The following is a 14,001-nucleotide window of genomic DNA, read 5'->3' on the forward strand; positions in this document are numbered from 1 at the left end:
ATAGAATTAACATCAAGCTGATCTTTTTGGAAAAAGATTTTATTCCTCGCTTCCCAAATTTGACATATAATCAACATCGACCAATTCAAATCTTGACTAATCGCCAATCCAAAAGTCAATCCCAATGATCTTAAAGGGACCATCCTAACCTAGCAGCACAAATAAAATCAACATATTGGGTAAGCATTGAGGTCCAATAATATGTTAAGTAAACTTTGAGAAATTGGATCTAACAACCTTGTTGAGAAATAAGACCTTTAGATCTAATACTCAAAAATCCCAAACAAAAATAGAATCAACCCAAAGAAATAGTTTTGCAAGGCTTACCTTGATGATTGAGCTCAAGAGTAAAGAAAACCCGTTTCTAAATAAGAGATCTGAATCACTTCATAAGAGGTTTGATTAACACCATTTGAATGATATAGCATGGAAGTTTTAAAACACAAAAAATTGTAAAAAAAAAAAAAAAAACACTTGGCTCTCAAAAAAGCTAAAGGAGATCCTTAATGTATTTACTTTTCAAACCTGTCCATAATGGGAAGAAAAGCGACCTTTATATAGCTTTTACACTTTAAAGATAATTGGTTAAAAAAAAAAAAGAGAGAGAGAGAGAGAGAGAGACCAAAAGACACAAAATTAAATGGATTATTTATGGAGAACAAAGTAACCTGTATAAGTTTCAATTCTTCATAACCCCCTTACTAAAAACAAGGCTTAAATGAAAAAGAAAAAATAAAACCAAACTGAAATTACAATTAAAAGCCAAAGATAAAAGTGATGTCTTTGTAACCATCCATGGATTAGCTTCAACTCGAATTCCATTAATTTAAGTAAGAATTCATTTAATGCAAGTTAGAATGCGTTTAATGCATCTTCATCTTGAAATTCAACTTTGCACAGCATGTATGAAAGGACTCTGACATCTTCTACAATATCCTTTGTTGAGGTCACCATAGCTTGAATATGAGTGATTAAAGCTTGTAGCTTTTTGGCTCTTGACCTTATAATGGAACCTTGAGACATGATAATTGATGTTCCTTTGTTCGCATCATCCTCCTCCTCTTGAGAAGGATTCGTCCTCGGGGTATAGTCATCACCTACATCAAAAAGACTCAATCAACATTAAAAGTAGCAATAACACCAAACTCACCCGGTAAATCCAGTTTATAAGCATTGTCATTGATGCACTCTAGAACTTGGAAAGGCCCATCTCCACATGGCAAAAACTTAGATTTTCTTTGAGTTGTAAATTTTTCCTTTCGAAAGTGCACCCAAACTCAATCTCCTAGTTGGATGACTAAAACCTTGTCCTTTATTTATTTTTGAAGCAAAATTGGAGTTTTGCTTCTCAATTTGCTCTCTAACTTGCTAGTGCAGCTTATGAACAAACTCCACCTTTGCATTCACATCAAAACTTACAAATTCGTCAAGGGGCATACGTAATAAATCCATAGGAGTTGAAGGATTAAAGTTATAGACAGTTTCCAAAGAAGTGCATTTAGTAGTATTATGGACTGCCCTATTATATGCAAATTCTATGAATTGCAAGCAATCCTCCCAAGTCTTAATATTTTTATCAATAATAGTCATAAGCATAGTAGTCATGATTCAATTAACAATCTTGGTTTGTCCATCCCTTTGAGGATGACAAGTAGTTGAGTATACAAACTCAATTTCCAATTTACCCACAAAAAAAGGTCAAAAGTGGCTTAAAAATTTAACATCACGATCACTAAATATGCTTTTAGAAATGTCATGTAATCTCATAACCTCCGAAAAGAATAAGTCAACAATATGTTTAATTTTCATCATCAATTTTGTGATCAGGAATAAAATGAATCATTTTACTAAACTTATCGATCATAACAAAGATGCTATGTATCCCTACTTTTTTGAGTTTTAGGTAAACCTAAAACAAAATCCATTGATATATCAATCCAAGTACCAATAGGAATGGGTAAAGGAGAATATAAACCATGGGGTTGAAGCATAAACTTAGCTTGTTTACATGTTATGCATTGAGCACACACTATATGAACTTTTTATCTCATTTTAGGTCAATAAAAATGTTTAGCAAGTATATCATAAGTTTTAGAAACTCCAAAATGTGTCATTAAACCACCCATGAGCTTTCTTGATAAGTAACTCATGCATGAAACAAAATTGGATGCAAAATTTTCATTTTCTAAACAAACATACATAAAAAAAAGCATGTAATCATCCATAAAAAGTCATTTTTCACAAGATTAAACAAAAGGAGCAAAGCGCACATCACGATGATATAAAGCTTTTATATGATAAAAAACCTAACAACTTAGTATTCAAAGCATTCAGTAGAGAATACATTCATGATAAAGCATTTGCGACAATGTTCTCCTTAGTCCTTACCTTGTTTGTAGTTAATCACATAAGGAAATGTTTAAATAAACTCTAGCCACTTGGCATGTCACTAATTGAGTTCATTTTGTCCTCTCAAATGCTTTAAGCTCTCATAATCTATATGAATAACGAACTCGATCCTTAGGCCAAAGTTAATGCTGCCATGCTTGTAATGCATGAATAAAAGTATAAAATTCTTTGTCATAAATTGGATACCGCAAAGATACACCAATCAACTTTTCACTAAAGAACATTAAAGGTCTTTGATTTTGCATCAAAACAGCATATATTCCTACTCCAGAGATACATAAGATGATCGTAGGAAACATCTTGACCTTGAAACCTACATGAGAGTTCAAACGATCTTTTAGGAGTTGATATTCGAAGCCAAGGGAGTAATATTAATTGTGTGAACTTTCTAATTTCATATTTAAGTGTGCGGTAATCAAAAGAATTGAGGAAAGAAAATTGGAAGGTAATGCACCCGCATCAAAAGAAAAATCCATATGCTGATGATTTCATTAAAGTTCGATGGGCCAAAACTACCTGTAAATTGGTTGACCCTTCATCTGATCTTCACCTTCTCCAAACATAGGTATCAACAAATGAGCTTTGTAGAGAAGTAATGCAGAAAGCCATCCAATCGGTGGAGCAATGTGCACATAAATACTGGCAAGATTGAAGGTAGCTGAGGATGAAGAAGAAAGAAGGAAGGAAGAGGAGGCAAAACGAAAAGAGAAGGAAGACAAATAAGAAGAATTAAGAAGAGACATGGAAGAAGCCACAAGAGAGTAGGAAATAAAATCTGAGGCAGGTGGCTACAAAAGCAAGAAAAAGGCTGAAGCAGAGAAAGAAAAAGAGTGTGGACATGATCGCATTTAGCCTGCCGTAGAGAGAAACAAAGGTTGCGTCTTTTAAACAGCCTAAACAACCAATTGAAGATACTAAGAATGCATCACTCTTCTAATACAAGGAGGGCAAGACCCATATGGCTGAAGAATAGGAGGAATGTGATGAATTGTTTGACTACGAGACTAAGGGATGGATTTCGGAGGAAAGTTCGTCAGATGAGGAGTAGGAGAATTCCACTTCACTTGAGGAAGTAGAAGAGATTGTCAAGCAATCTGTGCCTGAATCCGTGACTCCTATGAGGGTCACTAGATCAACTGGTAAGAGGAAAGCCAAGTCTAATGAGGAACCATCAGAAAAGAAGAGGCCAAGGATGAAAAATACCTCTAGAGTGGTGATCTCATCCTCTAGTGATGAATCAGGTGATGAGGCAGAGTTGGCAAAAAAAAAGGGACAATTGGAGAACGGGTTCTCCAACAGAGCAGGTGAACTTCCATCATTCATTACTCTTGTCATTGCTCACTATGAATGGGAATCCTTATGCTGACAGCCTACCCCTACCAGCATTGCGTTGGTACAAAAATTTTACCTCGGGAGCAGCCCAAGAGGGGAGCATTTTTGTGGTCCAAGTGGTTGAGGTTGATTCTTTTTGCCAAGACCATTAATTCTCTCTATGGCACCGAATGAGCATGCAGAGGAGAGTTTCACGAGGATGTATGCCCCGCCTGAGGAACAAATGGAGGATGTCTTAAGAATAATGGCAGTTGGACGAGCAGGATGGGGCAATCTCCAAGGGGATGCCGCATATTAAAATCGGAGGATATCAAGGAGAAGTTGGCTATATGGTTTTATTTCATAAAGCATAGAATTATGCCGACTACGTACGACACCACCATTTCATTGGAAAGAGTTATGCTCTTCTATAGCATTCGGAAGGTCCTCCACATTAATCTTGTCGGCATCATTCGACAGGAGATGGTTGAGTGTGGCCCAAGGACTCGAGGATCTTTGTTTAGCTAATCAAATCCCTCATGATGCAACTTCTCCTTCTCAATTCGGGATACTTCTCTCTACCCACATGATGCAAACTTCTCTTACGGAATCACTTTTTCATCCCTTGAACTGGATCAGGAGAGCTCGATACAGGAAAGTAGGCCCCTGTTTTAGCTAATCAAATGCCTCATCCACCTATTGATGTGCCTACTGCTACGACTGCAACAACCTCACAATAGCTATCCAGATCTCCTGTTTCTTCTATACATGTCACAATTGTGGTGGGCTATATGGCCGAGAGGTTAAAGAGGTTAATGGCTTAGTCTCATGCCTACTGGACATATGCTAGGGCTAGAGATGACGCATTCAGGAGGTTCTTGAGCTCAGCCAGGCTGGGCTATTGTCCAACGGTCCCACCTTTTCTTGATCATATTCTTCAAGATCCCTTGGATGAAAAACAAGAACATGAAGCTGATAATGATACCCCCATTCAAAGTTAAGGGAGCATCATATTTCTATTGGGTTTTATGTCTTAAAACTCGTGGTTTGTAAACGATAAAACATATTCTATATTCAGTAAAGTTGTTATTAATGTTTATTCAATAAAGTTGTTATTGAATTAGTGATTTGTAATCCTAAAATCCAATAAACTAAGAATCTTTGGCTATATCATGAATACTTGAACTTTATATAGTGACATAAAAATAGATCAAGTTTGAGTAAATAGCCAAAATGGTCTACAGTATAGAGATAAGGCTGGGTACCTTATCTTGGAGACACTATTGGATGCGGTCCACTTTGTATTTGATACAAACTATGTTTGAATCTTTCATGTGGAGACATGTGAGTGGAGGTATCACATACAATGGGTTTGTATAAGACCAAACCACAAAATAGTCACTTTTATTGTATAACGTTGTTTACTGTTAAGAATGACTATTTCAATACGATGACCTAGGTAACTTGATCTAAATAATGTGCTAATTATGAACTTCATCTATTTGGGATTAACCTTAGATCTGCGTGGGTGAGAGTGACCCAAGTTCGCCCCTCAATAAGCCCCGACACCCCAGCAAGGCACCGCGACATCCCCCGATGTCCCGGAGGCCGTTTGGGGCACCAAACGAACTCCGTTTGCAAAACCGTCTGCCAACACGCCTTTTTTCATACTTCTTAACTCCTAGTCCGTTTTCGCGCATTTTCACGCTGGAAGGTTCTGGCACAAAAATGGGCCCCCGGCCCTGAATGCCGTTTGGGGCACCAAACGAGCTCCGTTTGTAAAACCGTCTGGCACACGACTTTTTTATCATCATTCTTAATCCTTGGGTCCGTTTTTGCGTTTTTTTTTGTGATGGAAGGTTTGCGCACAAAAAACGGCCCCCGGGCGCAGCCTGTGAGGCCCCAGGGGCCGTTTGGAGCACCAAACGAGCTCCGTTCGTAAAACCGTCTGGCACACGACTTTTTTCATCGTTCTTAACCCTAGGTCCGTTTTCGCGCATTTCTGTGCCAGAAGGTTAGGGAGCAAAAGTGGGCCCCGGGGTCCCTTTCGGGCACAAACGAGCTCCGTTCACAAAACCGTCTAGCACACGGGCTTTTTTTTCATAGTTTTTAACCCTTGAGTCTATTTTCACGCTTATTTCGTGATGGAAGGTTCGTCACAAAAAAATTGGACCCCATGGCCCGCCTTGCAACACCCAACAGTGCCTAGCGACACCCCAGGCCAAGACAGACGACACCCCAGTAAGGCACCGCGACACCCGTGGGGCCCCGGGGCCGTTTGGGGAACTAAACGAGCTCCGTTCACAAAATCGACTGGCACAGGAATTTTTTTCATTCTTCTTAAACCCCTGGATCCGTTTCGCGCATTTTCGTGTCGGAAGGTTCGTGCACAAAAAGTGGGCTCCACGGCGCCGGGGGCCGTTTGGGCACCAAACGAGCTCCGTTCGCAAACCGTCTGGCACACGACTTTTTTATAATCATTCTAACCCCAGGGTCCATTTTTCGCGCTTTTTCGTGACGGAAGGTTCGCGCACAAAAAAGGGCCACCTAACGCAGCCTGTGGAGCCCTGGGGGCCGTTTGGGGAACCAAACGAGCTCCGTTCGCAAAACCGTCTAGCACACGCCTTTTTTCATCGTTCTTAACCCCTGGGTTCGTTTTTGCGCATTTTCGTGCCAGAAGATTAGGAGCAAAAAATAGGCCCCGAGGGCCCTTTCGGGCACAAATGAGGTCGTTCCCAAAACCGTCTGGCACACGGCTTTTTTTCATAGTTTTTAACCCTATGGTCTATTTTCATGCTTTTTCATGATAGAAGGTTCGTGCACAAAAATTGGGCCCCGTGGCCATGCCCTGCGACACCCTAACAGTGCCTAACGACTCCCCAGCCAAGAGATGTGACACCCCAGTAAGGCAACACAACACCACGGGGCCCCGGGGGCCGTTTCGGGAACCAAACGAGCTCCGTTCGTAAAATCTCTGGCACAAGCATTTTTTTCATGCTTCTTAACCCTTGGGTTCGTTTCGCGCATTTTCGTGTCGGAAGGTTCGTGACAAAAAATGGGCTCCACGTCACTGAGGGCCATTTGGGGCACCAAACAAGCTCCATTCGCAAAACCGTCTAGCACACGACATTTTTATCATCATTCTTAATCCCTGGGTCCGCTTTTGCGCTTTTTTGTGATAGAAGGTTCGCGCACAAAAAACGGCCCCTTAGCATAGCCTGCGGAGCCCGGGGGCCGTTTGGGGCACCAACGAGTTTCCTTCACAAAACCGTCTGGCACACAGCTTTTTTCATCGTTCTTAACCCCTGGGTCCATTTTCGGCGCATTTCCGAGCCAGAAGGTTAGGGAGCAAAAAGTGGGCCCCGGGGACCCTTTCGGGCACCAAATGAGCTCCGTTCCTACAACCGTCTGGCACACGGCTTTTTTTCATAGTTTTTAACCCCTAGGTCTATTTTGGCACTTTTTCGTGATGGAAGGTTCGTGCACAAAAATTGGGTCCCGTGGCCCTGCCCTGCGACACCCCAAACAGTGCCTAGCGACACCCCAGCCAAGACATGCGACACACTAGTAAGGCATCGCGACACCCGCGAAGCCCCGAGGGCCGTTTGGGGAATCAAATGAGCTCCGTTCACAAAATCGTGTGGCACAGGCATTTTTTTTCATGCTTCTTAACCCCTGGGTTTGTTTTCGCGCATTTTCGTGTCGGAAGGTTCGGGCATAAAAAGTGGGCTCCACGGCGCCGGGAGCCGTTTGGGGAACCAAATGAGCTCCGTTCGCAAAACCATCTGGCACAAAGACTTTTTATCATCATTCTTACCCCTGGGTTCGTTCGCGCTTTTTCGTGACGGAATGTTCGCGCACAAAAACGACCACCTAGCGTAGCCTACGGGGCCCTAGGGGCCGTTTGGGGAACCAAACGAGCTCCGTTCGCAAAATCGTCTGGCACATGGCTTTTTCTCATCGTTTTTAACCCCTGGGTCCATTTTTGCGCATTTTCGTGTCGGAAAGTTTGGGAGCAAAAAGTGGGCCCTAGGGCCCCGAGGGCCATTTCGGGCACCAACGAGTTTCGTTCCAACACCATCTTGCACACGGCTTCTTTTTTTTTTTATAGTTTTAAGCCCTGGGTCCGTTTCCGCACTTTTTCGTGACGGAAGGTTCGCGCATAAAAAAATTGGGCCTCGTAGCCCTGCCCTGCGACACCCCAGCAAGGCACCACGACACTCCCGTGGGGCCCTGGGGGCTGTTTGAGGCACCAAATGAGTTCCATTCACAAAACCGTTTGGCACATGCCTTTTTTTCATACTTCTTATCCCTGGGTCCATTTTTGCGCATTTTCGCATCGGACGGTTCGGGCACAAAAAGTGAGCCCCACGGCCCCGGGGGCCATTTGGGCACCAACAAGCTCCGTTTGCAAAACCGTCTGGCACATGACTTTTTACCATCATTCTTAACCACTTGGTCCGTTTTCCGCGTTTTTTTCGTGACAAAAGGTTCGTGCCCAAAAAAGGCCCCCGGCGCACAGTCCGTAGGCCCTAAGGGCCATTTGGGGCACCGAACGAGCTCCATTAGCAAAACTGTCTGGCACATGTCTTTTTTTCATCATTTTTAACCCCTGGGTCCGTGTTCGTGCTTTTTTGTGACAGAAGGTTCACGCACAAAATTGGGCCCGTGGCCTTGCCTCACGACACTTCAGTAGTGCCTAAGGACACCCTAGTCAAGCCATGCGACACCCCAGCCAAGCAAGCGACACCCAGCAAGGCACCGCGAGGTCCCGGGGGCCGTTTGGGGCACCAAAGGAGCTCCCTTCGCAAAATCATCTGGCACACGTGCTTTTTTCATACTTTTAACCCCTGGATCTGTTTTAGCGCATTTTCGCGCCGGAAAGTTCAGACACAAAAAGTGGCCCCCACGACCCCGAAGGACATTTGGGACACCAAACGAGCTCCGTTCGTAAAACCATCTGGCATATGACTTTTTATCATCAATCTTAACCCCTGGTTCTGTTTTCGCGCTTTTTGTGACGGAAGGTTCGCGCACAAAAATGGCCCCCTAGTGTAGCCCGCGAGGCCAAAGGGGGCCGTTTGGGGCACCAAACGAGCTCTGTTCGCAAAATCGTCTGGTAGACGACTTTTTTTCATCATTTTTAACCCCTGGGTTCGTTTTCGTGTATTTCCGTGGCGGAAGGTTCAGGACCAAAAAGTGGGCCCGGGGCCCGGGGGCTTTTTTGGACACCAAACGAGCTCCGTTCCTGAAACCATCAGGCACACGACTATTTTAATAGTTTTTAACCCCTGGGTTCGTTTTTGTGCTTTTTCGTGACTGAAGTTTCGCACACAAAAATTGTGCCCCGTGGCCCTGCCCCGCGACACCCCAGCAGTGCCAAGCGACATCCTAGCCAAGCCATGCAACACCCCAGCACGACACCGTGACACCCCCGTGGGGCCTCAGGGTCTATTTGGGTACCAAACGAGCTCCGTTCCCAAAACCGTCTGGCACACGCCTTTTTTTCATATTTCTTAACCCTTGGGTCCGTTCTCGCGCATTTTCGTGCCGGAAGGTTTGGGCAAAAAAGTGGGCCCCACGGCCCCGTGGACCATTTGGGGCACTAAACGAGCTCCGTTCGCAAAATCATCTGGCACACGACTTTGTATCATCATTCTTAACCCCTGGGTCCGTTTTCGGGCTTTATTGTGACAAAAGGTTTGGGAACAAAAAATGGCTCTCCGCGCAGTCCTTGGTGCCCCAGAAGCCGTTGGGGCACCAAACGAGCTCCATTCGCAAAACCGTCTGGCACACGATTTTTTTTGCATCGTTCTTAACCACTGGGTTCGTTTTTGCGCAATTCCTTGCCGGAAGGTTCGGTGCCAAAAAGTTGGCCTCGGTGCCCCGGGGGCCATTAGGGGCACCAAACGAACTCCGTTCCCAAAACCGTCTGGCGCTAGGCTTTTTTTTAGTTTTTAACCCCTGGGTCCGCTTTCGATCTTTTTCGTGATGGAAGGTTCACACATAAAAATTGGGCCCCGTGGCCCTACCCTGCGACACCCCAGTGGTGCCTAGCGAGAACCCAGCCAAGCCATGTGACACGCCAACAAAGCCGTGCGACACCCCAGCAAGGCACCGTGACACCCCCACGCAGCCCTGTGGGCTGTTTGGGGCAACAAACGAGCTTCGTTCGCAAAACTGTTTGGCACACGCCGTTTTTTCATACTTTTTAACCCCTGGGTCAGTTTTCGCGCGCAGACCGCTTGCTAGGGTGTGGCATGGCTTAACTGTTGGTGTTGCATGGCTTGGGCCAGGGCTGTCACTAGCACTGGTGTGCTGTCACAGGGCAGGGCCACAGGGCACATTTTTGTGCACGAACCTTCCATCACGAAAATGTGCAAAACGGACCCAGGCATTAAGAACGATGAAAAAAAGTCGTGTTCCAGACGATTTTCTAAACGGAGCTCATTTGGTGCTCCACAACGGCTCCCGGGGCCCCATGGGGGTTTGCGGTGCCTTGCTTGGGTTGACGCATAGCTTGGCTGGGGTGTTGCATGGCTTGGCAGGGTGTCCCTTGGCACTGCTGGGGTTTTGTGGGGTAGGGCACGGGGCCCAATTTTTGTGCGTGAACCTTCCATCACGAAAAGCGCAAAAATGGACCCAGGTGTTAAGAATGATGAAAAAAAGCCGTTGCCAGACGGTTTTTAGAACGGAACTCGTTTGGTGGCTCGAAACGGCCCCGGGGCCCTGGGGCCACTTGTTGTTCCCGAACCTTTCGGCAAGGAATTGTTCGAAAATGGACCCCAGGGGTTAAGAACGATGAAAAAAACCGTATGCCAGACGGTTTTGCAAACGGAGCTCATTTGATGCCCCAAATGGCCACGGGGGGCTGTATTTTGTGTGCGAACCTTTTTCACGAAAAAGCGCAAAAAACAGACGCAGGTTTAAGAATGATGATAAAAAAGTTGTGTGCCAGATGGTTTTTCCGAATGAAGCTAGTTTGGTGCCCCAAACGGCCCCTGGGCCGTGGGCCACTTTTCGCTCCTGAACCTTCCAGCACGAAAATGTTGCAAAAACGGACCCAGGCGTTAAGAAGTATAAGAAAAGGCATGTGCCAAACGATTTTGCAAACAAAGCTCATTTGGTTCCCCAAACGACCCTAGGGGCCCCACAGGGTTGTCGCGGTGCCTTGCTGGAGTGCCGAATGGCTTGGTTGGGGTTTTGCATGGCTTTAATGTGGTGTTGCATGGCTTGGAGGGGGTCGCTAGGCACTACTGGCGCGGGTAGGTCACGGGGCCCAATTTTTGTGCGCGAACCTTCCGTCAAGAAAAAGTGTGAAAACGACCCTACGAGTTTAAGAACGATGAAAAATGCGTTGTGCAAACGTTTTGGGAATGAAAGCTCATTTGGTGTTTGTAACGGCCCCCGGGCCCCGAGCCCACTTTTTGCTCCCGAACCTACTGGCACGGGATTGCATGAAACAGAACCCAGGGGTTAAGAACGATTAAAAAAAGCAGTGTGCCAGACGATTTTTGCGAATGAAGCTCGTTTGGTGCCCAGATAGCCCCTCGGGCCCTGGGGCTTTGCTGGGAGGCCGTTTTTTGTGCGCAAAAACGGACCAGGGGTTAAGAAAGATGATAAAATTTTGTGTGCCAATAGAGCTCGTCTAGTGCCCCAAACGACCCTCAGGGCTATGGGCCCACTTTTCGCTCCGAACCACCGACACAAAAAACGCAAAAAAGACCTAGGAGTTAAGAACGATGAAAAAAAATCGTGTGCCAGACGTTTTTTGGGATCGGAGCTCGTTTGGTGCCGAACGGCCCCCAGGGTCCGTGGCCCACTTTTTGCTCCCTAACCTTCTGGTACGAAATTGCGCGAAACGGACCCAGGATTAAGAACGTTGAAAAAAAGCAGTGTGCCAGACGGTATTTGCAAACGGAGCTCATTTGGGCCCCCAAACGGCCACGAGCCTAGGGTTTCATCGAGGGGCCGTTTTTTGTGCGTGAACCTTCTGTCATGAAAAAAGCGCAAAAAATAGACCCAGGGGTTAAGAAAGATGATAAAAAGTCGTGTGCAGACGATTTTGCGAATGAAGCTCGTTTGGGCACTAAACGGCCCCCAGGGCATGGAGCCCACTTTTCGCTCCCGAACCTTTCGGCACGAAAATGTGCGAAAACGAACACAGGCGTTAAGAAGTATGAAAAAAAGGCATGTGCCAGACAGTTTTGCGAACGGAGCTCATTTGGTGCCCCCAAACGGCCCACGGGTCTCGGGGGCCCACTTTTGCTCTCAAGCCTTCCCGCACAGAATTGTGCGAAAACGGACCCAGGGATTAAGAACGATGAAAAAAGTTGTGTGCCAAACGGTTTTGCGAACGGAGCTCGTTTGGTGCCCCACACGGCCCCGGGGCCGTGGTGCCCACTTTTCGTTTCCAAACCTTCCGCGGGCTACACCGGGGGACCGTGTTTTGTGCGCGAACCTTCCATCACGAAAAAGCGGCAAAAATGGACCCAGGGGTTATGAATGATGATAAAAAGTCGTGTGCAAGATGGTTTTGCGAACGGAGCTTGTTTCGTGACCTAAACGGCCACCGGGGCCGTGGAGCCCACTTTTGTGCCCGAACCTTCCGACGGGAAAATGCTTAAAACGGACCCAGGGGTTAAAAAAGTATGAAAAATGGGCGTGTGTCAGACGGTTTTGCGAACGGAGCTCGTTTGGTGCCCCAACGGCTCCCGAGGCCCCGCGGGGTTGTCGCGGTGCCTGCTGTGTGTCGCATGGTTTGGCTGAGTTGTCACTAGGCACTGCTCGGGTGTCGCGAGGGCAGGGCCACGAGGCCCAACTTTTGTGTGTGAACCTTTCGTCCCGAAAAAGCGTGAAAACGAACCCTATGTGTTAAAAACTATGAAAAAAATAGTGTGTTAGACAGTTTTTTGAACGGAGCTCGTTTGGTACCCCAAATGGCCTCTTGGGTCCACTTTTTCTCCCAAACTTTCCATCACGGAAATTGTGCGAAAAAATACCCAGGGGTTAAGAATGATGAAAAAAGTTCATGTGCCAGACTTCTTTGTGAATGTGAGCTGGTTTGGTGCCCCAAACGGCACCCGGGGCCCGCGGGCTGCAACGGTGGGCCATTTTTTGTGCGTGAACCTTCCGTCACGAAAAAAGCGCAAAAACGAACCTAGGGATTAAGAATGATGACAAAAAGTCGTGTGCCAGACGGTTTTGCGAACGGAGTTTTTTTGGTGCCCAAAAAAGCCCCCAGGGCCATGGGGCCCACCTTTTGTGCCGGAACCTTCCTGCGTGAAAATGCGCAAAAAACGAACCCAGGGGTTTAAGAAGTATGAAAAAAAGGCATATGCCAAATGGTTTTGCGAAACGAAGCTCATTTGGTGCCCCAAACGGCGCCCGAGGCTTGCGGGGTGTCGCGGTGGCTTGCTGGGGTGTCGCATGGCTTGGCTAGTGTGTCGCTAGGCACTACTGAGGTGTCCGGGCAGGGCCATTGGGCCAAATTTTGTGTGCGAGCATTTCGTCACGAAAAAGCGCAAAAACGGACCCAGCATTGGGCCCAATTTTTTTGTGCCCCAAACGGCCCCTGGGGCTCCGGGCCCACTTTTTGCTCCCAAACCATCCAGCACGAAAATGCACGAAAACAAACCAAGGGATTAGAATCATGAAAAAAAGCCATGTGCCAGACGGTTTTGCGAACGAAACTCGTTTGGTGTCTCAAACGGCCCCAGGGCCCTTCGAGCTGTGCCGGGAGACCGTTTTTTGTGCGCGAAACTTTCGTCACGAAAAAGTGTGAAAACGACCCAGGGGATAAGAATGATGATAAAAAAGTCGTGTGCCAGACGGTTTTGCGATTGGAGCTCGTTTGGTGCGCCCAAACAGCCCCCGGGGCCGTGGGGCTCACTTTTTGTGCCAGAACCTTTCGGAGCGAAAAAGACCAGGGTTAAGAAGTATGATAAAAAGGCGTGTGCCAAATAGTTTTGCGAACGGAGATCGCCCCAAACGGCCCCCGGGGCCCCGTGGGGGTTGTCACGGTACCTTGCTAGGGTGTCGCACGGCTTGGCTGGAGTGTCCATGGCTTAGCTGGGGTGTGTGGGTAGGGCCACGGGCCCAATTTTTGTGCTCGAATCTTCTGTCAAGAAAAAGGGCAAAAAACGAACCCAGGGTTAAAAACTAAAAAAAAAAAAATTGTGTGCCAGACGGTGTATGGGAACAGAGCTCGTTCGGCGCCCCAAACGGCCCCCGAGGCCGTGGGGCCCACTTTTTGTGCGTGAACCTTTCGGCGTGAAAGGC

At 46.6% G+C, this 14,001-nt stretch overlaps 1 protein-coding gene across 2 annotated transcripts; it reads right to left on the reverse strand.

The window, feature by feature from the left end:
• Positions 1–652: 652 nt before the first annotated feature.
• On the reverse strand, positions 653–4,549 carry LOC120087799. 2 transcript variants are annotated; one of them, XM_039044705.1, is made up of 4 exons: positions 3,613–4,549; positions 2,926–3,545; positions 2,715–2,722; positions 653–1,097 (listed from the first exon to the last, which is right to left on the reverse strand). In XM_039044705.1, the coding sequence occupies exons 2-4, from the start codon at positions 3,150–3,152 to the stop codon at positions 853–855; spliced, it is 480 nt and encodes a 159-aa protein (XP_038900633.1). In that variant the 5' UTR covers positions 3,153–3,545; positions 3,613–4,549; the 3' UTR covers positions 653–852. The 2 variants fall into 2 exon arrangements, 1 of the variants encoding a protein (XP_038900633.1); XR_005484684.1 differs by lacking the exon at positions 2,715–2,722 and having other exon boundaries at positions 2,926–4,549.
• Between the last annotated feature and the right edge of the window lie 9,452 nt (positions 4,550–14,001).

This window comes from Benincasa hispida, chromosome 10, assembly GCF_009727055.1.
Source record: "Benincasa hispida cultivar B227 chromosome 10, ASM972705v1, whole genome shotgun sequence".
NCBI classification, from domain to species: Eukaryota; Viridiplantae; Streptophyta; class Magnoliopsida; order Cucurbitales; family Cucurbitaceae; genus Benincasa; species Benincasa hispida.